Source organism: Phoca vitulina, unplaced genomic scaffold (genome assembly GCF_004348235.1).
Source record: "Phoca vitulina isolate PV1807 unplaced genomic scaffold, GSC_HSeal_1.0 scaffold8, whole genome shotgun sequence".
Taxonomy (NCBI): domain Eukaryota; kingdom Metazoa; phylum Chordata; class Mammalia; order Carnivora; family Phocidae; genus Phoca; species Phoca vitulina.
The window spans coordinates 18,073,875-18,101,483 of record NW_022589711.1 but is presented as its reverse complement, the minus strand read 5'-3'; the positions used below and the strand labels follow the sequence as shown (position 1 = coordinate 18,101,483).

Genomic DNA, 27,609 nt, shown 5'->3' with positions numbered 1-27,609 from the left:
TCTATACCTTAAATAAACTCTGCTCTCATTCCTGCTGGCTTGCATTTGATTTCTATCCTGCACAGAGCCAAGGACCCCTTCTTGGTCCTCTGACCTGGCATGCCTACATCACTTCCAAGTTCTTTCAGGCACTGAACGGGGAGGTAAAAATCTCTTCCTGAGTCTTTTGGGCCTTGGTTCACTTCAGCTCAATGTATACATGCTAAAGTGGGACATTTTGGGGTGGCTTGTTCTGAACCCCTTCACAGCCCATATGGTCTCTGTCATAACTACTCAACTCAGCCCTGGAGAGCAAGATCAGCTCTCTGTTTTGCACGGACCTAAGTCCTGCTCTTCGTTTATAGCTCAGGCTGTTCTGGGATCTGTGAATGCTTCCACACTGATAGTACCAACTGTGCTGTCTTCTCATTATTAAACTTTCTTGTTTACCTTAAAAAAAAAAAAAAAATTGGTCATAGTCCATACTTCTGTGTAATGTCAGTGCCCAGCACAATGTCATGCAGTAACAGACACTCAGCATTCGTTGTCTGTGGTCACTAACGATAATAATACTGATGAATGTTAGGCGCATCACATTAAACCTCGCCACATAAGAAGAACAATTTAGAACAACCCGCTGTATGTATGTAGCTTATTTCTTCAATCTTAAAACACTTCCTCATTCCCCCCACCCCACATACTCTTTATTTTAACATTTCTGACATTGGCTTTGTTTTCTTTACCTCTATATATCCATTGAATATGATGCGAATTTTTAGCACCAAAAAGTAATTGAATCAGTGGTGCAGCCTATAACCAATGGAATAATTTTAAAAAATATTATCACTTATCTAAAGCGCAAGTAAAAGTGATTTTCCTCCCATTTATGTGGTTCATGGAACTGAAGGCCAAGTTAAATGATATAAAGTCCTGCTTTTCAAACCAGTTTTGCTTACATATTCCGTAAAAGAATGTTTACAAACCATATGCCTTCACAAATGTTGAGTCAACACATCTGAAATATTTCATTATGTTATTAAATAGTTGAAAAGAAGTAATCTCGGGTGGGGGCATGGGGTAACTGGGTGATGGGCACTAAGGAGGGCACATGATGTAATGAGCACTGGATGTTATATATAACTGATGAATTACTGAACTCTACATCTGAAACTAATGATGTATTATATGTTGGCTAATTGAATTTAAATAAACAGACACACAAGTAATCTCCATTTTTTAAAATAAAAGCATTAAATAACTCTTTAAAATGTGAGCAACTTCACTGAATTCTATACCCACAGATATCTAATTAAATATTTACAAACAAGCTCCTGTTTATAGTTAGAAATTTTACTTGTACTTCTCTGATTTGTACTTTATTCCAGTTGCCTCACAGAATTTTACCCCAATGTGATACATTTTGTGCTTAAAAGACTGACTGATCACTGTAAACACTTCTATGCGACAAAAATATGATCATAATTGTTTTTAAATTTCCCTACAATGTTTTAAGTGCTAACATTTCTTCTGGGTTGAATTACCATAATTTTTAGTATTATAAAATTGATCAAAACAACACAACTAACTCACACATTTTACTGGAGACCCACAATTTAATGAGAGGGATTTATTGCTTGTATAAGTCAGAGTTCATCCTCAATTCTATTTTTTTTTTCAGCATATAAGCATGAGAAATCATGAATATATTAACAAATAGAGAGGAATGAAATTATAGTATCAGCCAATATTTTGAACATATTCCTAAGTAAGATTTGCACATTTTAGTGTATGTAAATTTTATATCAAAAGGAAAAAAATCAGATAGTGATTTATTGTCAACACTTATTCTTACTAAATGACCACATAAAAACTTAATTTGGTTTTCCTTTTAATTTTGTTGAAACCAAATAATTTTAGAGAAAGTTTAACAGCCACCTGACTTGCAAAACTTTTTGAAGTCTCTAGCATATTTACTTGTACAAAGTGTAAACAACATGCATACAGAGTGGCCACAGGTTTGAAACAAAGACCTTGGTGATGTAGGGCTGTTGATCAAATTTAAATAGCAAGTTTGTTGTTGCCATTGAATCAATCCAGAACTCTTTTTCAGGCTCAAAGGTGACAAGTAATGATATCAAACAAATGCTAGAGAGCATTAACAAAGTTTTTCAGATTCTTGGTCATAAAGATCTTATGGTCCACAAGGAATCTGAGATTTGACATTTTTGATTACTCAGCTACCTCCGAGCAAACTGAAAACTGTCCAGCAGATCCTGAATTCCACAGTGCCTCCAGCTGGGTCTTTTCTTTCAACTTTTGCACCATCTGACTTACAAAACTTTTGTTGAAAAATCATTGTGGTGATTCCCTTTTCCTACACCTATTCCTTATGTGAATAATTCAAAATTCTCTGTGTTTAGTACCCAGAGGTTTTGATACCATAGGGCAGTGCAACATAATGAGGTTCAGGAGGGCTGAGAAATAGATTTTACTCTTGTGAAGTGAAAGAATGGTAACTGTAAAAAAAAAAAAAAAAAAAAATTTGAAAAAAGGGAAGTGGTCTACTGCTCAGACCCAGAGCCACACTCAAGTTAGTGGAGAGAGGGCAGGAGATTGAGGATAAGGAAATAGATTGCCTTAAAAGTCTTCAAGCCAGCTTAAGTTTTTCTGAGTCTTCAGGTATGTTCAGAAGTACATGTTTTCCAGCTGGAAGTCCGCTAGTACAAAGCCGATTCTATGACAGACTCGAAGAAAAGCCTTAGCCACAAGATGTCACTAAAATTCCATGTTACACCTTAAGATGCTATTGCAAGCTTCTTTCCATCTAAAAAATTAGCAGCAGCATTTGAGATCTAAATAAAAGAAGGATAAAGTCTCTTTGATTCCTTAATTTTAAAAGAAAAAATGTGATGGGGAAAGAAAGGATGATGAAGGGCAAGGTAGTTTGGCCAATATTATCTCACGCTATCTGGGCCTTCACAAATTTGTTTCTAGCAAAATGTAACCCAATAAACATGTTTAAATGGAATTAACATTCAATAATTTAAAGTAGGTATTCTAAAATGGAACAACTTGTAAAAAACATTTTGTTAAAATCCTTGGAAAATACATTTTGTGAATAAAAAAAATTTATCTATTAAAACAAATTTACCTTAGAAAATGAAATGTACCCAAAAAAAGGTACCTGTTCATTCATCCACATAGTTCTATGCAGCCTCTAAAATTTTTATAATTCAAGTTCACTTAGTCTTGAAGAAATTAGCTATTTCTTATTCAAAAGTGATAATTAAAAAAAAGAGTGGTATATATTTATAGTACTCACTATATTTTATGTATCTTGAGAATTTGTTTATTGGCATGCTACATTTATTATAGGTAAAAGTTAAAAACATCACTATGTAAAGTTAAGCAATTGGGACCAGAAGTATTTTAAAGGCACTTGTGTACAACTCTTGGGACTTTCCCTTATGCGCAAATCCAAGAACTTCGGAAGTTCCAGCTTTACAAAGACTAACCTATAAAATAAAGACATCACAGCAAGCCAACTGAATTTAAGTATAGAAATAAGACATATTTACCCATTTAATAATTATGATAATGAACAAAGGCTTTATTTTGGCCAGAAATAACAAAGAATATAAAAATCATTTGATGAAAATCTCGCCTCCCTCCAATATATTGTGCAAAAACATGTTTGTGCTCTACATGCTTCTGACAGACTGTCTACTGATAAATGACATGTCTTCTTGAAAATGTAATTTATAGAATGTGAACAGAAGAAAATAGTTTCAAGTTTTTTCACTCCAGTACTGAAAATGTTTCCAACTAAGCCTTATTTGGGTGGAGAGTAAAAGGAGATAGTGGAATGATCTCTAACAAATTGCCAGAATACCAGGATTAGGAAAGGACAGAAAATAAGGGCATTGAATGGCTGCTAAAAATTAAAATCAAGGTGATGATATCAGTTAAATTGTTTGGGTGAAAAGGTGATTATTGCTTAAAAACAAAAAAACAGTGAAGTCAGATCAGCACAAACTTTTAGTGTACAATGTGTACACTACATTTGTACACTCTGTAATAATGATATATATTCTAGCAGTTTTATTTTTTCCCACAATTCTGTTCTACATTCCTATGGTCATATAGAGAGGAAGCTTATCACTATTCTAGTATTCTAAGAATAGGTATGTGATTTAAAAAACTTGTTTTTCTTACTGATCCACATATAAAATTCTTTTTTAGTCATATACTATCACAATAATCTTCTCACCTAGAGCCACCAAAAGAACAATCTACCTGTAGATGGTGTTAAAGGGGTTTCTCATCTGTCCTTTGCGTTCAGCTCAGGAAAGTGTTCTTTCATGTTATGTTGCAGTATTTGGACATGGTTTTAAATATGTACCCAAACATGTTTCTGCAGTAAGCCAGGAATATAAGATTGTGGTGGGAGTGGGGATGAAGCTCTTCAGAACTGAGCCATTCACACAAGTTGTGTAATCTTAACATAATGTGAACTCCTTGCCATTATAATTCACATTATGAATCTGGAGGGATGTCTTTTCAAGACAGTGGGTAGACTGGTTGATATGCCACTTAAGGAAGGCACCTAAAATCAAAGAAATGCCCTTTCCTGACATTAACAATATCTCAAAGAAATGTTTTTAATTTCTGTTCTTATCTCAAAACCTCATGTGAACACCTTTCCTCCACACAGGAAGTATCAGAAGAAAAAAGTTTTGCAACTTCCTGCTCAGTTTTTCATACAGTATTATAAAAACAGTATAGACTGAAGCATTAAAATTTGTATTTTCTACTCCCTTCAACACTGAATCAGCATATTGATGGTTTACTGTTGATAACTAACTGCTCTCTTAAGAAAGTTGATTGGCTTTTTTACAACCCTTTTATTCACCTAACACCTTCATTGCTGCCCAAATAGCTAGTGTACATTCCATCATTAAAGATTGTAATACATCCTGTCTAGTTCTCACCAAAGCTTATTGCCCAGTGTAATCTTGTTTTCCATACTGATGAATTTTCAGGGATGAATAGAACAAGAAGTTGCTAAGGACTTCTCACTCTTATATGTAACACACATATATGCCAAATGATTCAGACACTGCACATTAGTGGTTCTGTCTGCAAAATACGATATCCTCTAAACACACGATGGGAAGTTGCTCTTCCATGCTGTCCCTGAATTATGAGATTTTCTTTTTGACAGAATTTTTCCAATTGCTCGTTTTATAATCTCTGATTATATTATTAATATGAGACTGTTTTTACCAGCTACTCAGCAACAACGCCTTTTTTAAAATTATTACTTCCTGTTAGATTTGTTTGATATTTGAACCGAGACTCCAAGTTCAGACCCACAGGTAACGACAGTTCTACGGTTGTCAGAGGCTAGCGAGCATTATTTCCAAGGATTATGTCCAATGACACAATGCAGAAAATAAGTGGAAAAATGGATATAATCATTAAGACAAGAGATGTTAAAATATGGCTTAGTGTCCAAGTAACAGACCTAAGGCAGGACTCTACTAACGGAGGAACTCTGGTGACAATCTAAAGTGAGCTGGCTTTCTGCCACAAGCACTGAGTGGGCTGTGTGTGCCAGGTGTCTGGGACAAAAACTTGCTTTCATTTTAAGAAATGCAACTCTGAATGATACTTCTGTAATTCTGAACTCTTCATCTTGAATGACAAATTTTAAACTGGGATGTTATTTTATACCTGTTCAGGAAAAATAAAATTACCCAAATTCATTTACCAGAGAAACCAATGCGCCTCAAAATAAATGACGTGAGACTTTTGATGGTGATGCAAATATTTGACTGGCCATGTACTATTAACCAGTGGTGAATGGACTGCAGGCCACATTTCATATTCATAATTGTCCTTTCTTGTATAGTTCAGCTGAAATTTTAAAAACATCATACTCACAGAATCTCTTGCATAACACATAGATTCTGATTCTGCATTCACATTATGACATTACGGTATTTGTTACTATTTTCATCACTTTTCAATGAGTCATTTTGTGAATCGGAGATAAAAGAGTACCAACCATAAAATGCAAATTTAACAAGCATTAAAATTCACAGGTAAGTACATTAGTAAAAATACACTATTGACTTCATGTTGCCTGTGATAAACTGACGAACATAGTCTGTTATTACATATGCATCTAATGATTGTATACTAAGAACATAACACTATTAAAAACTAAATGAGATTTGAGGCGCCTGGGTGGCTCAGTCGTTAAGCATCTGCCTTCGGCTCAGGTTATGATCCCAGGGTCCTGGGATCGAGCCCCGCATCTGGCTCCCTGCTCAGTGGGAAGCCTGCTTCTCCCTCTCCCACTCCCCCTGCTTGTGTTCCCTCTCTCGCTGTGTCTCTATCAAATAAATAAATAAAATATTTAAAAAAAAACTAAATGAGATTTTAATTTACCTATAAAACTTGCTAAATATGTGAATTATGTGCATAAAATTTTCCAAAATATATGTGAAATGGAAAAAAAAGTTTCAGTGCATTTTTTTTCCCCTGTGAAACTGCCAAACTAGTTACCAAGGATCACCATCCTTTTGGGGTATTGTTCTAATCCAAAGGTTAGGGCTTTACCTACAATTCAGAATAAGGACCAAAAGAAGACAATGGTTAAAGCAGCAAGTAGGGCATCAATGAGAGAGCAGAGGGAAGCACTTTCTAATAAACTTTTATTACACAGTAAATGTTATTTGATGCAAGTTAAAGTGAGAAAAGCATTAAGAAACTAGAACAAATATTTTAAGTACCAAGTGTCTTCCATTAGGGTACCTGGTACATAGTAAGTGCTTTGTAAGTGGTTTACCAAATTAAGAGAAGACTGTTTAAGGGAAAACACTAATACATTATTTAAAATCAACTTTTTTCTCAGTCCTAAACTCTTGCTCTAGCTTAAGGTTGATTTAGAATTAAAATTATGGCTTATTCTGCAATTATCTTAGTTCCTATGAGTTGAATTTTATGATTGTTCTACTACTAGTTCCAGCATTAAAGCCCCTGACACGCTTGACTTTTCTATTGCTATCTTGTTTCTGTACTCTAAGCTCGTTCTATCGCAAAGCTAATCTACTCCAATCAGTACAGTCAGAACAGCAAAACCTCCTGTCTTTGCTAAACAAGTATTTTCCATTAAACTTCCCAGAATAACTTTTAATGACCTTATGAGTACACCCACCCAGGGTCATGCTTCCTACAGAAAAATCCTATCCCAAATCCGCCACTTGTCTCCAATGTCACTCTTAAATATATGTCAACTCCTATTACTCAGTCTCTTTGAAGGAATCATCTATCTAGTACTTGATTATTTTATTAACATCTAAATTTTTACTACAGGTTTTTGGCAGTCTATAATTTAGCCTTCTGTCAACCAATTGCACTTTTCAACTAAAACATGAAAATATATTTTGAACAAATGTAACAAAGCAAAAAAGTTTTACACAACAGTAGTTCAAACAACTTCAGAATTTCTAGTGATTAGAAAATGGGAAACAGGGGCGCCTGGGTGGCTTAGTCGTTAAGCATCTGCCTTAGGCTCAGGTCATGATCCCAGGGTCCTGGGATCGAGCCCCGCATCTGGCTCCCTGCTTGGTGGGAAGCCTGCTTCTCCCTCTCCCACTCCCCCTGCTTGTGTTCCCTCTCTCACTGTGTCTCTGTCAAATAAATAAATAAAAGCTTTAAAAAAAAAAAATAGAAAATAGGAAACTATTTTAAAGGCTTCATACTTTTTTCTAGAAATGTGTAATATTTTATCCTCTTGTTTTTCCCTCTGTAAATAGAAATACACACACTACACACATATTTATAAATGTGTATTTGTTAAAAAAAACAAAGAATAAAAAGTGTTTTTCAATGAGCATAATTTATAAGGAAGCAAAATAATTTCTTCAACTTCAATGAACTACAAATTCCTTTAAAATATTCTTGAGTTGCTAAGAAAGCGTACACTCACAAAACCATGTAACTTCAAAATAGCAGTTTAGAAATCATCAAATTGTTTATTTTTACATGTGAAGAAAATGAGAATTAGAGCTTAAATTCTTTCACTATAAGGTAGTAGCAGTAGTCAGATTAGAAATGAAGTGCAAGAAAAAAACAGGCTTTGTAGTTGAAATATTAAATCATCCCTCCACCCACGCACCGCCCCCCTCCCCCCGCACGCAAAATAAAAACAGGAAAAAAATCCCCATAACAAAATTTTGTGAACTTCAGCACATTACTTAACTTTTGGGGCCTCAGTTTCTTCATCTTTTATAAAAGCATAATAAAACTTCAATAATTCTATCTAGCAGATTATTGTTGATTGTATTAGAGCTCATATATTAATATTCAGGAAGATAACTTTGGCTTTATTCATTAAGCAAATATTTATGAGCACCTAATACATACACTAAGCGTTGTCTTTAGCAGACAGGCAAAGGGCTAGGAATATAAAAGGCTCTGAAAAAGTATCATGTGTTCCCTTATTTATATCTTTAATAAATATCAACTTGAATACCTAGTCTCTGTGCAAAGCAATGGAAAAAAATGAAAGCCAAACAGCTATAGTCTCTGCTCTCAGTTTAAAATCTAGTGGGGGAGATTAACAAGTTAGTAAATTAATATTTAAAGTGCTAGGGCTGAAATAAACAGGAGCTCTGATAAATATTAAAAACGGGATCCACTTACAGAGGGAAAACATTTAAGACAAATCCTAAAAGATAAAGATTAAGCAGCCATGCAAAAAGCTAGGAAAATTTTAGACAGATAATATACACAAAACACCTCAAGAGAAAAAATGCTTGACTTAAAGAAATTTCCAGTTTTTAAACCATTTCAATCATAGCCCTTTTAATTCTATATTATCAGACTGCAACAACAAAAAATTAAATTTCACTATTTTGTACACAGACCCACATTGACTTACATGGGGCTACATCCCAATAAACCCAACAGAAGTTGAAAATATCATTAGGTTGAAAATGCATTTAATAGGTTAGGACCTATTGAATACCTTATCTTTGCCTAGCCTACCTTAAATGTGTTCAGAACACTTATATTAGCCTACAGTAGGGCAAAATCATCTAATACAAAACCTATTTTATAATAAATAAGGTGTCAAATATTTCATATAACTTACGGAATACTGTAATGAAAGTGAAAAACAGAATGAACATATGGATACCAAATGATTTTAAGTATACAGGTTGTTTACCCTTGTGACTACATGGCTGACTGGGACATGGGGCAACCTGCTGCTGACCAGCACCGAGAAGACCAAAATTCAAAGTACCGTTTCTACTGGGACGCCTGGCTGGCTCAGTCGGAGCATATGACTCCTGATGTTGGGGTCGTGAGTTCAAGCCCTACGTGGGGTGTAGGGATTACTTAAAACAACAACAAGTATGGTTTCTACTGAATGCATTTCAATTTCATGCCTTTGTAAAGTTGAAAAATCCTAAATTGAACCACTGTTAAGTCAGCGACTGTCTATACTTGCCAATAAAGGCAGAGGGCTAAGTAAGCACACGATAAATACTAAGACTACTTAATAGTAGATGCTGGCTGGACCAAACAATGCATGAAAACGAGTGAAATCAAACCTAGATGGTGATGAAAACCAGATTATAAAACCTGGACTTTATTTTGGAGGTAATGGAATACACCACTGAAAGTTCTGAGCATGGAAGATATGATGAAAGCTGTACTTTAAGGAAATTTTAATGTTACAAATATGTAAAAAATATTAAAGCAAAGAAATAAATTATTGAGTCAATGTTTAGGTAAAGAAATTCTAATTATAGTAGCAGCTGAAATAGAAAGCAATACTGGAGATATGTTGCATTTAGACATGGAAAGAAATTAAATGTGTGAAACTGACTGTTTCTGAGGCTGAAAGTACAACAGGAAAGGAAGAGGACTAGAGATTGTGATGAGACACTGAGTTCAAGAAATTTCATGTAAATTTTTACATATATTTTTATATATCCCAATTACCTATATTCCTTTTTATATCATACATGACCATTCTATATCTTTTCAAGTGGTTTTAAATCACCAAGCAACTTAAGTATAATTACAAGAGGATACAGCATGCACTAACACTCCTACTCTGTATTTAGATAAACAATAGAGATTAAAGGCATCTTTACTTTGGAAATCAGAGCCAGCAAATGACCTCATACTGAAGACAGTCAAAAGGATTCATCAAAAACTGGATGGGAGAAATAGGTGAAGGGGATTAAGAGTACACTTATTGGGATGAGCACTGAGTAATGTATAGAACTGTCGAATCACTATATTGTATATCTGAAACTAATATAACATTGTATGTTAATTATACTACAATTAAAAAAAAATTCTTTTAGAAAAGAATCACCAGGTCAAGTAATTTACCATCTACTTAGGGAGGCAGTAGTAACTTACATGTAACAATTTGAGAATTAAACAGAATACTAACCATCAGTATTTTAAGAGATGGAAAAGATTAACACAAACTTGTGAAACTAAATACTTCAAGAAAAAAAGGCTTTCCTAAGTAGTTAACTGATTTTAATTTTTGTTCAGAAAACATCAGATAAATAACACAGTTGGCACTGTGCAGGAGGGGATTCTTTCAATTCTTTATTCATTAATTCAAATGTAACTAATTTCATACTTGAAATTTAGGGTGTCTAAAAACTGAAGATGAAAACTGCTAGCCAAAGAACCCTCAGTCAATGACTCACTATGAAGGGCAATACTGGGCAGTACTAGGAATAGAAATTAGGAGGTACCAAATTCTAGGCCAGTGATTCTATTAACACTTCATGTCTAACACATTTCTGGAGTTTATGGTTTAATACATTGAAGTACATTCTATCTCACAGTAAATAATACTCCATTTTAATATTAATGTTTTACTGAAGGACTACTGGAAAAGGTTCAAACTAGAAAAAAATAAAGCTAAAAAGATTTAGTGCACTCTAATACAGTTCTGAAATATTTTCCTTCTAACTCTAAATGAAGTGGTCTGTCAAAATATCTTATACTCTGCATTGATACGATCAATATGGCACAGCCAGGGCCACAGAGCTACTTAAAATTTCAATTAAGTGTTCTTTTTTCCTGACCCATACAAAAAGATATAACCATACCTAAAAAAAAAGGGCCTAAAGCAGTTCTCACCATAAGACATCTAAACTAGGAAACTGAAACTTAACATAGGAAATTTAGGTAAATAACCTATTGATGTATTATTTTATCTTGTGCTTGATTCAGTGACTTAAATTGTAGACGCTGCATAAATATATGCCAAATAAACTTGAAGAGAACCCAGATGCAGAAAGTCTTATTTCCCAGCACTTGCAGGTGTGCTATCTGCATTCAAACTTGAGGATATACAAACGTTATAAATAGGGTGGGAGCGAGGGGAGTGAGAGGGAATGGTGTGAGATCACATATACACGCCCTTCAGAGGAAATGATCCTATGTTTAAATCCTTCAAAAAAATTAGCAGTATACAATCATTACTAAATAAACATCTCAGGATAAAGTTTTTGTAAAGATCTAGAGTTTTTTTTTAAAGATTTTACTTGAGAGAGCAAGGGGGGTGCCGCAGGGGCAGAGGGGGAGGGAGAAAACAGGCTCCCTGCTGAGCAGGCAGACCAACGGGCTCATTTCCAGGGTCCTGGGATCATGACCTAGGAGAAGGCAGAAGCGTAACCAACTGAGCCACCCAGGCACCCCGAGAATTTTTTTGAATACTTTTTCTTTTCAGACTTTTCCCTCACACTTTCTCTAACGCATGTTATTGTTCATTAAATTTATCTTGCCAAAATAAAATGAATTTGGAATATTTTTGTTTCACGTAACAGTACTTCAGGTTTTGTCTTAGTATCTGATGTCTTTTGAAAAACAAAATCGACAAATTAACAACTGTCATAAACGAACAGATTTCCTATCCTTTCATTCATAAGGAAGATTTAGTCCTCTAGCTTAGGGACTCCAGCAAGGGCACAAAATTTTCTAAAAATAATTTTAATATCGAAGAGTAGTTTGGAGGAAATATAACTATTATGGCAGGATTTTAACATGAAGTATAAGGATCCTTATAGGAGTCACAGACGTGCTTTAGGGAAGTCCATAAGCTCACTGAAATAATGCAAAAATTGTAATACTATATGCAAACACATTCTTTTCTGGGGAGAGAACACAGCTCTCATTTTTCAAAAAATCCATGACCACTCCCCATAGCCCAAATTAAGAACCATGAAGAAAAAGCATCTAAATTTGTGAATATGGATACTAATAAAAACATTAGAGTATGGTTTTTGTTCATGTTTATCATCTAGTTAGCCATAATAGCCATTTTGTTAAAACACAAAATTGCCGATTTTTTAAATTAAGCCACTATTCTTTAAACCTTTTTTTCTGGTGCTATTACAATTTCTTACAGGCACTGGGTAACTAGCTTCCTTTAGCTTAAGAAAACACAGGAACGAAGTTTTCCTGTGTTGGCCATTTGCAAGCTGATTTTATAAAACAGAGATGGCTTTTTTTCTATTATTTGGTATTTTAGTAAGACTCATGAAATTTGTTTTTGGCATTCTAGATACTAATAAAACATCCCAATGTAACTATTACTTTAAGGTATTTTTATTTTAATGAGAACAGATACTTCATGTATGCTCTTTTATTAGGCTATCACAAATCAGTCTACAGTAAATAAAGCCCAGTTGCCCCCCTGGTTTGACCATTCATTCAATCACTATGAATTATGTGTAGTGCTGTATGCTTTACTACTTGACTCCAACAACTTTAAAATACCAGTTGAGGGTGAAATGAAGCAAAAGAGACCTAAAGCTGGGGTCTCTGCCATTCCCTAACATATACAAAACAAAGGGATGGTAGCAAAAGAAGAGTTAATCTGCAGTGTGCTTCCGGACCTTCTCAAAGACCTGACCAAGCTTTAAACTTCATGAATAAATTTCAATTCCTCCAGGTCTTCTTTCTCTGAACAGAAAAATATACACTTCCCCTAAAGTGATTAGAGCCTTCCAGTTTATCCCATTCTGACCCTTGGGCTTTTTAAATTTAGTAAATTTTAAAAGAAGGTTAAATTTGTTAGCTTGGAGCCTAAAAGTTTCTGTGTATCCATGTATGAAATTCAAACAAATGAAATAATAAAAAAAAAAACCATCACTAGTAAGAACCAAAGACAAAATCTAGATGCAGAAAAGTCTTTTATACAGTATGTAAACTTCTTTTGCTCATACCTTAACCCATTTAGTTAAACATTAGGTCTTACTGTGTGGCCCAGCTATAGGGATTCACAGTAAATAAAACATAGTTTCAATTCTCGAGAGAGTCTATCAGGAAGATTTCAAATTTCTAACGCTGATTAAAAGAACATGCAAAGATTGCAGCCTTACTTGAGCGTTACACAAATTCAAAAAGCCAATACTGAAGGTAGCCAGAGGCAATTTCTGCCCACCCTGAGCATCTGTAGTAATATTTCTGCAGTACTCATCATCAATAGCACAAAGGAAACAGATGGGAATAGTTTTTAATTTTATCCTTTACTCAGGATATTTATTGAGTACATGTTATAATGATACTCTCTATACTTAAAAGAAAAAATGATAACTTGCTTTAAATCTAAACAATATACTATTCTTATAGCAGACAGTAGGAATTTCCCTCCTTTATTAAGTTCTTATTTTAGGATGTATCAATTTGTACTCCTCATAAAAGGCATGGCATTAAAATACAAAAAAGATGAGGTTTTTACTCCTGCTTCCAAAATTCTTGTTACCCTAGATGATCACGAGAAGAGTTAAAGGTAAAAAATTAACATGTACAACACATCATCACAACAATTCCCAGCTGAATTTTTTCCATATGGCATTTTTGTAAATTAAAATTACTAACTAAATCAAAGATCAGCAAGTAGTTGCCAAGTGAAGAATTTAAACCCTAAAGCAACTATGTAATAAATCTGGAAACTTAACTTTGTAATTCAAACCTAGTAGAACAATTTAGAGGTGAGAAATCCTAATAATTTTAATTTATGATGTGGGAGTATATCTATATTTGTATATAGATATGACATTATAAATTTGTGTGTGTGTTTTGGGGTTTTTTTTTGGTCACCTCTTCCAAGATCAATCAAGAGGAAAATAGTAATTCATTTAAGTTAGAACTGGGCACACCTTTAAAAAAATTTCAACAGTATGTTTCCTTTATATGGTATTACAATAAATGTTCTATAAAACTTAGCTGAAGGCTTAGATAAGAATAAGGTCTGTTTTGAGAATAGCACTTATCATTGCCCACGAGTTCAGAAAATGTTGCAGATTTTAAGATATTTAGCTTGGACTACTATAGATAACTTTGAAAAATGTTCCTCATTTTAAAAAGGCAAGGTAAATTTTCCCCACCTGCTAAATTATTGGACTTTTTGCATGAGAATGTCATTAAGTTTTCTAAAATGGTAACTCTGAGTTTACATTAAACCTTTCCCACATGAAAAGTACAGATATTAGCAGAATATTCACTAAGTAAAATGAAAATATTACCTGGTTTCTAAGGCACATCATTAGTTATACCATCTAAAGTGGGATTTATTTGATGAACTGCATTAGCTCTCAGAACATTTGCTGCAACTCAGGTAGAAAGAGGCAAGTATTCACATAATATGTTAGTCTGTCGTCAAGAAAGATATTTCAACTAAAATATGTCAATCCTCGCATCTGAAATCACTTAGACATTACTGATGTGATATCTGGAAGAGTTTCTGTATAGAAGGTTTTTTAGACTGACAAACATGTTCAGTGCTTTAGAGGGCTGGGTAAACTCAGTTCTCTTTTGTTCAACAATGCCTCATCTCCACTGCATAAAGCTTGGTCTCCAGTTCCACTATCCAATGCCTGCCCTACATTAAGTTGTACTTCATTGGTACTGCATAAAGTAACAGTGTTATAAAAGGCATCTAGATCACAAGGTTCAAATGTAATAGCTGGTTTCATTAATGTTCCAGGAGCAAGAGAACCCTCTCCAATAATTCTCAGGTTGATAAACTTGATTTTCCACGTATTTTCCACAAAAGGGCAGCGTATGAGTCCAAAAATTTGTTCAAAAATGCCCAAACAAGTATTCCCTCGGTGGACAGTCCCAGCAACTCCAACCATAACCAGACCATGCGGAGAAGAAGCACATTTCAGTCCACGGGAATCTAGGTTGGGACTGAGAAAAAGATACTCTTCTTTCACTAGGGACAGCAGACGAAGGCTCACAATTTCTGCTCCATAGTAGTCTATCACATTTTGTTCAGAGGTGTTGTAATAAAACCTAAGCTTGACATCGTGCCAGAAGTGCTGTGGCCCCCATTCATCTTGAGGTGGTCCCAGAAAAGGATTCTGAGAATTAAGAAGTTCAAAGAACCAGTGACAAAATTCTTCTCCTAATCGACGAAAATCAACCTTTTCAGCTTTTTTATCTTCTTTTTCCTGCTGATTAAGATAAATAAAATATAAAATATAACCAAGGTCAGTTCTCTTATCTTTTTTTCTACCTAGTCTGTTTTAGAGCTAAGTTTTCATATGCTGAGTATAGCAGAAGCTAAATAAACTACAAGTGAACTCACTGAACCCATCACGCACAAACTGTTTTTCCAAAAAGCGGAAAATCATTTTAGAATTTCCCACCTTAAACATCTGAAAATTCAGCTAAGAAATTAAGGTTTAACAAGGCCTCTCAAAGTATCAGCATGAACAGTCAACAATGATTTACATAAGTATTTTCTCTTGATTGTGTCAGTGGTTTCACGATGTCTGTCAAAACCTTCAAACTGTATGCTTTAAATGGATACACTTCGTTGCATATAAACTACACTAAAATAAAGTTGGTAATAAATAAGAATTTTTTACTATCTTTAAACAGAGTTCTAATACGATTGAAATACATTACTTTTTATGATTGGGATTATTTTTATACTGTTATTTCTCTTTTTTACAAAGGGTAATGTTATTGCAAAAATATACCTGACAAGCTTGATTTTATTCATCTATGTGAATAGATGAGAATATTCCAGAGCACAGTACCTCATTTTGATGGTAAGAATCTTTTATTGACAGAGCACCCATGATTGAGTATGTCTGGCTCTGTGCTTGGGACTTACGGACTATTTCCTTCTATCTTCACAAGCCTAATTACACAGATACTATCATTATTATGCCTGCTTTATAGATAAAGTAAACAGGGCTCAGGAAAGTCAAGTTACTTGCTCAAGTTCACGCCTAGCACAGGGCAGGACCTATTTGAAGTCACATCTGTATGATTTCAGAGTCAACATTCTCTTTAGCATATTAAGAAAGCTCTTAGAAGATCCTTTCCTAATGTGAAAGCAAATGCCTCTTACTGTAAAACCTCACAAATTCAAAGTATGTAGTTTAAAATTTGCAAATTCATGGAAGGGGCTTCTGGAGTGGGTGGCAAATTTCTATTTCCTGACCAGCGTGGTCATTACAAATGTTTTTGCTTTATGGACGTTTATTAAGCTATATATTTGATCTGAAAAAGGGGTTGTCTTTCTGTGCTGTGTTTAAAAAAAATAAAATAAATAAAATAAAAAAAAATAAAATTTGCAAATTACCTAGAGTTCATACAGTCAATATTTAAATATTCACACAGTATCTAAAATGTCCAGTGGATACAAAGAAATAGGAACAGACAATGTCAGCTGGAGGAAATTATTACAAGAGGATTTTTCCTAGCTTAAAAAAAAAAAAAAATCAAATGTAAAAATTACTTAAGTTTCTCATAGAATTTTTACAATTTAATACCTTTACTGGTCTGCTTTACTGGTCTTCCTTTAGAATGCAAAGGATATGATGTGAAGCTAAATTATAAAAGCCAAAATATTAGCCCTGTTTCCACAGATCTAGGATTATCTAAAGAGTTTAGACAGAACTATGATTTAGGGTATAAATATAAGATCTATTTTACCTGTTGAAATAGTCTAATGTCCTCTGTCTTAACTGGCTCAGGTGTTTCCTTCAATTTCAGATGTAACTGCTTTTTCCAGTAATCCTTTGCATGCTGAATAAGATTGTGCTTTTCAGTAGCTGGAGGTATAATAACCCCCTGTGTTGCCAAGTACTTAAATATGACTTCTCGGTGGACTTTCTTACGCTTCAAAAGTTCTTCTACACTTTGACTGTACAATAATATTGCACGAATGGCATCTAGAAGGAAATTATAAAGATTAGTAGAAAATCACAAGTCACTTATAAATCTGTCCAGGGTCAGCAGAAACCCTATCAAATGATATTTATAAATTCTTGTCATGGCATTACTCCTTTTTCATGAGATGGTAATTTTTAAAAAACCACAAAGTGGGTTGTCAGATTTTGGGTTTAAAAAATTTTTTCTTTATGCTTTAAACTTCCCTACCTAAACTTACTTACCTCTTCCTTTCACTTCTCATAAGATAGTAAAAGTTTTGCATTTTTTTTAAAGAATGACATGTTTTAAGAAAAAAATCTGAGCCAGAGAAAAAAATTTTTTTCTAAGAAGGCCAATGGACCTAAATTCATTTATAATGCCTAACATAGGTAAAATTATGGTTATTTTAGATGTGCAAGGACTTTTAAACTCCTTACTCTATAGACAATGAAAGTTGAGGATATATGAGGTATCAACAATCATGCTTCTAAGAAGTGGCAGAACTAAGACCTGTATTCTTTTTTTAATTTAAAAAAATGTTATATTAAACAGATCAAAGATTATTTTTTACATGTATAAAGAATACAGAATAGCAAAAAAATGAACTCCCATGTATACACAACATAAGACATAAGATATTACTAGTATCTTTGAGGCCCTCATTTTACCCCTCCCTACTTAATACTATTCCCTCTCTCTACTCACCCACCTTAGAGGTAGCTGCTATCCTAAATGTTGTTTATCAATACCTTGCTTTTCTTTATAGTTGTACAGCATAACTATGAACTCCTAAACAGTACAGTTTGGTATTTTTGGAACACACTATAAATCCAATCCATATATATACATACGCACACACACACACATAGTCTTTCATATTCAGCTTTTCACTTAATGTCGTTTCTGACATTAATCTGTGGATATATGTAGCTCTAGCTAATTTTTTGACTGTTAATTCATTTAACTGTACCACAGTAAATTATATGACTACATCACAAGGTTATCTATCCTTCTGTTCATAGATTTTTACTGGGTGTGTCCAATTACAAACACCATCACTTTGAACATTTTCATAAATGTCTCCCAGTGCATAGAGGGGCAAGCAGCATGAGGATCATCTGGGAGCTAAAGAAATGCTGAATTTCTGCTCACTCCAAAACTACTGAATCAGAATCTGCATTTTTCACAAGAGTCCTGAGGGATTGATTCACAGGCACATTCAAGCTTGAGAAGCTCAGGTCCAGAATATGAGCCCGGAAGTAAGCAAATAATTCCACTTAGAGATGATGTCAAACTTGTTTTCCAAAGTTCTAATTTACACTCCTCCAATTGTCAAAGAGCTGCTTTGCATGATCACCACGTTTAGTTTTTTGCCAATATGGCAGACAGGAAAACACTGTGTTTTGGTTTTCATTTCATTGCTTTTTAAAGAGATTATCTTTTCATAATAAACAAACAAACAAAGAGATGATCTTTTCATATGCTTATTATTTTCTTCCTCTCTGAGAAATTATCTCTCCAAATCATTTAACATTTCTGTACTGGGAAGTTTCTTTTTATTTGCTTTTAGACCCACCATCAATTAAATCCAACATTTTTATCTATTACAATTTTAAACTCACACTCACAAGGACTGTTAGGTGGTGATTAGCATGTGAAATAGATAAATGCTTAAGAACTATATTAAGTCTAAAACTATTTGCATTCTAAATTCTTAGGAATTTCTTCTTTTAATGTTTGAGGAAACATTAAGTTTGAAGTTTCAAATGAATGATTTTCTTAAATGGCAAAAACGTAAATCCAATTTAAAACCAGAGAAATACAGATTATGCTTTTGTAGTTATTTAAGTCATACTAACATAGAAGTCTGGAGTTTTCACATTTTAAAGTAAGACTGTCCCGATGATATGCCAAGTGAAATACACACACAGGCTTCTTGATTACATTTTTATATGGAGTAGCTACAATCAATATTGATTGAATATTAATAACCCTTTAAATCTACTCTACAGAAATGTTCATTTGGCTCTGAAAGCAACGTATTCCTACTACACAAAACCATCTCAGAAAAAAATTAGATCCCCAAAGAGACATGGATTCAAACTATCTGCTCTTTTATTACAGTAGTTTTAACTACAAGGCTGAAAGTGTTTATGATATCCTCCCAGAGGCCTGAAGAAGAAAACTTGAGTCAGCAGCTGACTCCTCAGATCAGCCGAAAATGAAAATGAAAAACACCCTGGAAATTCTGAAATCACTATTCACGTACTCTAAATTCTCGAAAAAAATAAGCATTTGCCCATACATCCAGCAGGTAAAACCTGGAAGCAGCGCCGTTTCCAGTGCCACCACCTCTCCCGGGGATGTGGCGCTTCAGGGCCGCCTGAAGGCGCACGGCGGTTCCGAGGCCGGGAGGCAGCGGCGGCGGCAGGGACTCTCGAGAGTTCCGCCGCAGCACCGTCGGACCCCGTTGCGGGGCGAGGTCTCGCACCTCCTCTACTCCCACGTTCTGGCAACCCGGGGCCCGAGTGAGGTCTTGGGAGGGGCGTCCGCCCCTGGGGAGAAAAGTCAACACTTACCTTGGCGGTCCTCAGGCTGCACCAGGCGGTTGGTGATGGTGTCGCACAGGGCCATGAGATCATCGTTGTCTAGTAGGCCGAGGAGGTTACGGCAGCCCTCCATCTCTGGAGAGCTGAGCCCCGACATCTCGACCCCCAAAAGGCGGGGGGAAGAGGACGACCTAGTAATGCCGTCCCTGCAGGCGCAACAGCCCGGCGCCTAGGCAACATACACCGGAAGTGCCTTTCCTGTTGTTCGCCGCCAAAGGGCCTCGGGTATTCCAAACCCCTGGGCGGAAGTGATTGCCAACAAGGTCAATCAGGAAATGCGGTGCTCCGACTTGTCGTTCCGGGCTGGACAGGACGGAGGGGAATCAACGGATCTCATTTTAGGAACTACCGCGTTTGCACCGAGAACAGCGATCTTCCACAAGGAACCTGGTTCCGGAAAGCGATGCCCTTTACTCTGAGGAGTCCAACCTCCAAAAATGCGCCTGGGAGGGCTGCGCAGGTGCAGGTGCGTGGAAAGCGGGTGGCGGTTCCTGCGCACGGCGAGCTCCCGTGATGCCGCGGGGCCGGCCAATGGAGGCGCCTGCTCCCCGCCCGTGGGCCTGACCCCCGGGAGCGCTTGAACGTCCTCTGCGGCCAGTTCTGAGTTGGGTGCACCTGTAGTTTGATGTTCTTAAATTACGTAGTACAGTGTTAAAATAATTTGGTTCTGTTTAGCAATAGACTATGAAAGGTTAAAAAAAAAAAAGTCACCTATCACATGCCATGCCTTCTTGCTTTCATCTGTAACGGATCGGCTGTTGCTTGATTCCGGTCCTCGCCGGCTTGGTTTTAGACGATGGTGTATCGCGAGCAATTTAGGGCTGGGGACTCTGGAAGCCAGATTACCAGGGTTTTACTCCGCCACCATTCACTAACTGTGACCGTGGACATGCTTCTTAGCCTTTTTGTCCCTCAGTTTCCTATCTCGAAATGGACCTAGTAGAGTTAGCTACGTCATAGGGTTGCAGGGGCGGGGGTGCGGGGCGGGGTGAAGGACAGTGCCTGGCACCTAGAAGGAACTCAGTGCGTGTTAGCTGCTGCTGTTAGTGTGGCAGCAACTCGTATTCACCAATGGAAAAGTCATGCTGGGCTCAACCGAGAGCGATGAAGAATCAGGCTTAAACATCGTTACTTGCCTCTGGGCTCTTCCGCAGTTTAGGCATATTTTTTATTTGTTAATATTCAATTAGGGTATTGCCATTTTGTAGCTGAAATGTACACTTCTGCAGATTCAGGTGAGCAAATTTAACGTTTTAAAAAATATCACAGCTAAATGACAGTTTTAAAATAAATTGTAAATGTAGCGCAGGCATTCAAAGCATGGTTATACTAATTTGCCAGTGGATGTTATTTGGGGTATCATTTACTCAACAGATAAAAATCCTTCATTTTTCGGGGCGTCTAGGTGGCTCAGGTCATGATCCCAGGGTCCTGGGATCGAGCCCCGCATGGGGCTCCAGCCCTGCATCGCATCAGGCTCCCTGCTCAGAGGGAAGCCTCCCACTCCCCCTGCTTGTATTCCTTCTCTCGCTGTTTCTCTCTGTGTCCAATAAATAAATAAAATCTTTTTTAAAAAAATCCTTCATTTTTCATTAAGTATTAATGAGTATGTACTATGCTAGGTATTGAAGAATCAGAGAAATGACATAGAGCCTCCTTTCAAGGATCTTTTGAGAGTGCTGCAAGGGCTAGCAAGTGCTCATCATGCTGGTGTGGGACCATATAGAAGGCATACCCAACCTTTTCTTTCATTCATTTCTTCATTTAAAAAGGGAAAAAAAAAGTATTTATTGAGCACCTATTTGCCAGACATTGTTCTTTGTGTTGGAACAAATACAGTTTCTTTGGAGCTTTCAGTCTAGTGGGAGGAAATAGACAGTAAACATATAAGAAACTATATACTATGCCAGGAAATGCTATGGAGAAAAATAAATCAAAAGGAGGGGGATGGAGCGGATGTTGCGTTTTTATACAGACTGTCAAGAGAGACTTCTCTAAGTAATATTGAAAGAAAGACCTGAGGAAAGTGAGTGAAGCACAGAGGAGTGTTGTAGGAAGAAACAATAGTAGAGGTTCCAAGGAAGAAGCAGAGTGCTTGGCAATGTAGGAAGGAGGCCAGAGCAGCCTGTTCAAGGAGGAGGCAGTGAGGTTAGAGTTGCAGTCAAGATTGATCTAGAGCAGGGTTTCTCAGTCGAGGCACTATTAACATTTTGGGCAGGATAATTCCTTGTTTGGGGGCTGTTCTATGCCTTGTAGGATGTTTAACAGCATCCCTTGCCTCTACCCACTAGATGCCAGTAGCACCTCCTCCCCCAAGTTGTGGCTACCAAAAATACCTCCCAATTTACCACATGTCCCCGGGAGGCAAAATCATCCCCAGTTGAGAACCACTGATACAGAACCACCTGTCCAAAAGTACTTTGAGATAATGAAAATGTTCTGTATCTGTGTTGTTCAGTATAGTAACCATGAGCCACGTGTAGCTGTTGAGCAGTTGTAATGTGGCTAGTACAATCAAGGAACCGACTTTTAAGTTTTATTTGAATTTTAGTTACATTTTAATAGCCACATGTGGCTAGTGGCTACTGTATTGGATATTGCAGATCTAGAGCCTTGCAGGCCATTGTGAAGACTTTGGCTCTTTTATTCTGTTATTCTCTCAGTCTCTTGCTCCAGACTAGTCACAGGGGTCCCCTTGCTATTTGTTCCTTAAACTTGCCTCTTGCTTTTATTTAGTTGAGAGAGGAGCAAGCAAGAGAGAGAGCACGAGTGGGGGTGGGGGGAGGGGAGAGGGAGAGAAGCAGATTCCCCTCTGAGCAGGGAGCCCAAGAACAGGGGCTCCAAACCAGGACTCTAGGATCATGACCTGTGCCAAAGGCAGACGCTTAACTGACTGAGCCACCCAGGCACCCCCTGAAATTTAGAATTTCTAAGAAGTTCTTAGGGGGCACCTGGGTGGCTCAGTCGTTAAGTGTCTGCCTTCAGCTCAGGTCATGATCCCAGGGTCCTGGGATCGAGCCCCACATCAGGCTCTCTGGTCCACGGGAAGCCTGCTTCTCCCTCTCCCACTCCCCCTGTTTGTGTTCCCTCTCTCGCTGTTTCTCTGTCAAATAAATAAAAATCTTTAAAAAAAAAAAAAAAAAAAGTAGTAGTTCTTAGGTGATGCTAATTTTGCTGCTCCAGGGACCACACTGTAAGAATCACTGCTAATAGAAGAAAGTGAAACATCAGCCACCTACTCCTACCAGACTTCATCCTTTGTCTCTGAAATCATTGATCCTCAGGCAGGTCTGACTGTATTTGGATATATCATAGCCACTCATGCTCTGTATTTGCAGGGAAAACTGCATGGTAGAATGAAAACTGCTTGGCATTATGGTTTTAGGAGGACACATCTGATTTTTCAATCCCACCTCTCCTGCGTGACTTCAGTCAAGTTATTTAATGTTTTTGAGCCTTGGTTTCTAAAACGCAGTGTTCCTATCTGTCTTTGAGTTTTAACAATTAGGGGTAACGTATATAAATTAGCTAGTATATAGTAATTTAGTAAAACAGGAGACATTTCTTCTCCAGTGTGTAGCACTCATGAATAAGGCATGAACCTCTCCCCTACTTTTAGTTTTAATTCCACATAATACTGGATTGCCGCTCCACTTGACATCTTCATATACAGCCAAAACTCCTGACCCTTTTATTAGTTGATTCTTGAAGCTGGTATGAAATTTATATTAAGCTCTGAAAAGCAACCTCTTTTGTTTATCTTGGAAGCATACTTAGTAATATTGCTTTCCAGAATGCCTCAAGTCTCAGGAAAAAAAAAAGTCTAGGTAACTCCAATACCTTTATCTAAATACCTCAGTACATTTAATAGTCTAAAATCATATGACCAAAAGCATAGATTGAGAATTCCAGATCTCAGCTCTAGAATGCTTGAATAACTTTCCCAGTGTTTTTCAAAGCATGTTTGCAGTATGAAATAGAACTCAATCACTGGCCATAGCACCGTCCTTTTATTTGCATTGCTATCATCGCATCGAACAGGGTCTTTTTCTACTTCAGCCCTCATTTTTTTCTAGTTGCAAGTTATAGCAAAGGGTATAGGGTGTTTTCCTTTGTTAGTCAACCAAAAAAGTAGGAGCCCTCATGCCCAAGAACTCACTTTTAGCTACAGATTAATTGGTTTACATGTTTTCCCCCTGAAATGCTTTTTAGGAAGTCATTTTCATCAATATTTACACCTTATTTCAAAGTGACTTCCCAGTGTTTTTTTTTTTTTTTGAGTTCCACCAGATGCTCTTCATCTTTTGAAGATTTACCAACACACTTTCACTTAGAGAGTTGTGATATTTGTCTACCTACTAAGTTTGCAGAGGGTACCCAAAATAACTTTAATAACCAGCATTCTGTCAACTTGTAATTCCTGCATGTAGACGTTAGTTAAAATAATGTCTAAAATGTTTTATGTAAACTTCTAGATTTTTCTATTTTAAAATGTTTTTAAAAATTAATCATCTGAATATGGTAATATTAACTGAAATAATTCATTCTCTTATGAGACATAATAGAAACTTTCTTATTTACTACATACCTTAAGCCTAATTCCTTTTGAAGCAGTGTGCTACATAAAACTGAACACTTCATTACCAACAAGGACAATGTTTTATTGAACAAGTCTATGTACAGTACAAAAAATTTCTTGAAATGAGACGCTATTGTTGAATTATTGCAGTTCAATGGCTCAGTTTTAATTTGTACTCTTATAAAATGCAAAGTAAAATAATTTAATGTTCAACAAGGAAGCACAAATTTCCTTTCTTGCTGAATCTGTAATATCTTTCACATATTAACAATTCCAAAATGCATATGCAGCATTTAGGCATTCTGAAAAGGTGTTTTACAGTACCAAATAAATTAAAAGATAAACACTATCATCCCTTTTAGGTTTTTCATCCATACAACAGTTTAAACCAAACATGAAAGGAGTACGGCTGAACCTTCAAGTGTGATTTGAAAAGAATCACAAGTTCAATGTTATAAGTTATCTACTCATTATATAATCGGTGGTTTAAAAAAATGAATATGGCTAAAGCCCAAAGTACCAGTGTCCTTGTCCACGGAGATCCCTCTTTTCTGTAATATCTAAGCAGCAAAAATTCAGATTTGCTATTTTCTTGACCTTACTGAAATAGCAGAAAGTTTATAGTTAATGTTTTGAAGGAAATTTTTATTAAAAAAATAAGAATTGAAACTTGGTCCATGTAAGATAAGCATATCCTCAAAACAGAAGGAATAGAAAGTAAAAGAGAAGAATCTGAAGAATAAGAAAGCTTCCTTTTCTTCTGAATCCTAAATTAGAACTGTTGGAAGTTTATGCACCCCACCGAAGCAAAATGATAGAAGGTTATGCTTTATAAGACATAAATAATGAAATGTATACATACTTTCAATAGCAATTATTTGAGAAGTATATAAAGAGGTTTAGAACAGCATGGCCAAGTAGATTTTTATAAAACATTCCTTGATTTAATTATGTATAAACCGATTTGATCTAAGTGTTTCAGAAAGTTTTCCCTTAGCAACACAAAAGTAGAAATAAAACCTCAAATTAAAGACAAAATTAACAAGTGGAATATGCTTAAAACATCTTGGTACGAACTGCAGAATGAATGAAAATAATTTGCAGAGGTGGATTTGTCAATAGATACAACTTAAAAAAAATAAAGTTAAAAAATGTGATAAAATGTTAAGTTGTAATTTTAAACTTCTGGAAAATGTACAAAGCAGAAATTATATTTCAAAAAAACTTCATTGTCCAAATGAACTAGTTTCCAAACACACTCTTTATTACATGATGTATTTTATACTGAACTGAAATAGAACTCAAGTATTATATTTTCAGAATCAGGAAGTACAGAAGGTGTTTTTTTCTGTTTGTTTTTTTTTGAGTTGACCCTAAGGGATTTAAAAATCTGATTGTTTACTTATCTGTTATTTAAATGTAAATTCCACAGCCTAATGTAGGCTACACAAACAAAACAAAAACCTTAATTTGATTGAAACGGGCTTGTGACTATCAATTGCATAGTAGTGAATGAATAAATAAACTAATAAAATTGGGCTTTTTTTTTTTTTTTTGAGATCTTTCATGACCTAGAAATCCCGATTTAATAAAGTCTGGATGCTACCTTGAAAGGAATGTCCCCTTCCTTAGTGACTTCATTCAAGAAGCTTAATATCCAAAAATTTCTAATAGTAGAATCCAGTAAGATTATCTGCTTTGAACAAAAATGTATCAGTTGGAATAACTGGAATATATTTGGTTGACCATGGTACATTAGTAGCTCCACCTTTTAAGAATTTGCCTTTGCATTTTTGTTCATTTTATCCCTGCTATAGATTAACACACTAACAGGTAAAAGAAGGTCTTTAAGCTTCCTCTTTTAGAGAATGTACAAGTGGAACATATCTGAGGGGGTATTTTAAAAAGCATTTTGTGTTTTAACAATTCATTGCCTAATAAGTTAAAATCTTCCTTAGGAAAATTACTGGTCATCAAGGAAAATAAAAGCATCAATATATCTTAACTGTGTTCCTGCTGTGCAAATTTTTGTGTAAATATTTCCTTTTATATATAAAAATTACTATTCAGACCAAATTCATAACTAATAAATAAGAAAGCATGAGTAGTAGTATGGCTTATTTTAGAATTAACTCTCCTAACTGAATAAAACCAATGAATTCTTGACCTGATTTTAGCTGACATTTTTTTTTTTTTACAGCCAGTTATTTTTATAGGACTGTACTTAGATAACTCACATTAATGTCTAAAAGGACCTTACTATGAATCATCAAGCAATGTCCTAACACTACTCTATATACAAATAGAAATATCCCAGTGTGCTTATACCATTATTCACATTGAGTTATTTGCAATTCAGTGTTTTCCTTCCATTAGATAGCCTTTATGGTCTTAGATTCCACCCATCTCTCCCCAAAGTTACTGATGGTACTTTTTCTATTTAATGGACACTGCTGCCTTTAAATACAATTCACTCGTATTACAAAAATGGAAAGTGTAAAGTTCTATTAAGAGCTTATTAGCAAAGTATTGTTTTGTTTTCTTTTGTTTTTTAATTTCCAATGCTGGCATAACATTCATTGAACTCTGTCCTGTCTAATCAATCATCTTGGAAACAAGTTACAATCTTTTATGGATAGCATGGTGATAAATCAAGTTTTATTTTCACGTATCAGTTTCTAAATTATAATAAACCAAATAGCAATAGTTCTTTAAACCATGTTTGAAGAGAAGGGAGGACATAATCTGATTATGCATGACAAGAAAACAAATCTCATTTGTAGAATACTTCAAGTTGTTTATTGTAAACAATAAACCCCTCCCCTTTTTTTAATAATGGATTAACTTTTCCCTTTCTGTAAGGCCATAGCTGGTTTTTCTTTCTGACTGGTTGCCTGAACATGTTTCTCACATAAGTGAAACTGAACATGCTGCATTAAGTCATCAACTTTTTAAAGAAATGTGGTTTTCTGGATAACTGGTACTTTGGGAGTTTTGTAATAACCCTTTTGGAGTCTAAACCAGCACATCTCCTCTCTGAGTTCATTCTAGAAAATGTGCTTTGTCTTTATCTTTAGTAATCCAAGACCGCTTGAAAATTAAGGCCATCAGGAAAATAGCAAACTGATGATGCAATTTCTTGCAGTGCTTTTTTCGCACTACTGCTTGATCGACAGATCTTTCTGAAACATTTTTATCAGGCACCTGTAA

The 27,609-nt window shown here is 35.7% G+C and overlaps 2 protein-coding genes across 4 annotated transcripts in view; both read right to left on the bottom strand.

Moving 5' to 3' along the window:
* Positions 1 to 11,694: 11,694 nt before the first annotated feature.
* CUNH3orf38 (chromosome unknown C3orf38 homolog) lies at positions 11,695 to 20,266 on the bottom strand. 2 transcript variants are annotated; one of them, XM_032406342.1, is made up of 3 exons: positions 19,791 to 20,266; positions 16,993 to 17,231; positions 11,695 to 15,494 (listed from the first exon to the last, which is right to left on the bottom strand). In XM_032406342.1, the coding sequence occupies exons 1-3, from the start codon at positions 19,915 to 19,917 to the stop codon at positions 14,817 to 14,819; spliced, it is 1,044 nt and encodes a 347-aa protein (XP_032262233.1). In that variant the 5' UTR covers positions 19,918 to 20,266; the 3' UTR covers positions 11,695 to 14,816. The 2 variants fall into 2 exon arrangements, with proteins under 2 accessions (XP_032262233.1, XP_032262232.1); XM_032406341.1 differs by having other exon boundaries at positions 11,695 to 15,497; positions 19,791 to 20,262.
* A 4,144-nt stretch (positions 20,267 to 24,410) lies between these two features.
* ZNF654 (zinc finger protein 654) overlaps positions 24,411 to 27,609 on the bottom strand; it is an 84,406-nt gene continuing 81,207 nt past the window's right edge. Inside the window, exon 9 of one of the 2 annotated variants that reach the window (XM_032406339.1) lies at positions 24,411 to 27,603. In XM_032406339.1, coding sequence (XP_032262230.1) covers positions 27,596 to 27,603 — 8 coding nt within the window. In that variant the 3' untranslated portion in view covers positions 24,411 to 27,595. The remainder of the gene's footprint in view (positions 27,604 to 27,609) is intronic. The other variant, XM_032406340.1, reaches the window with a different exon arrangement.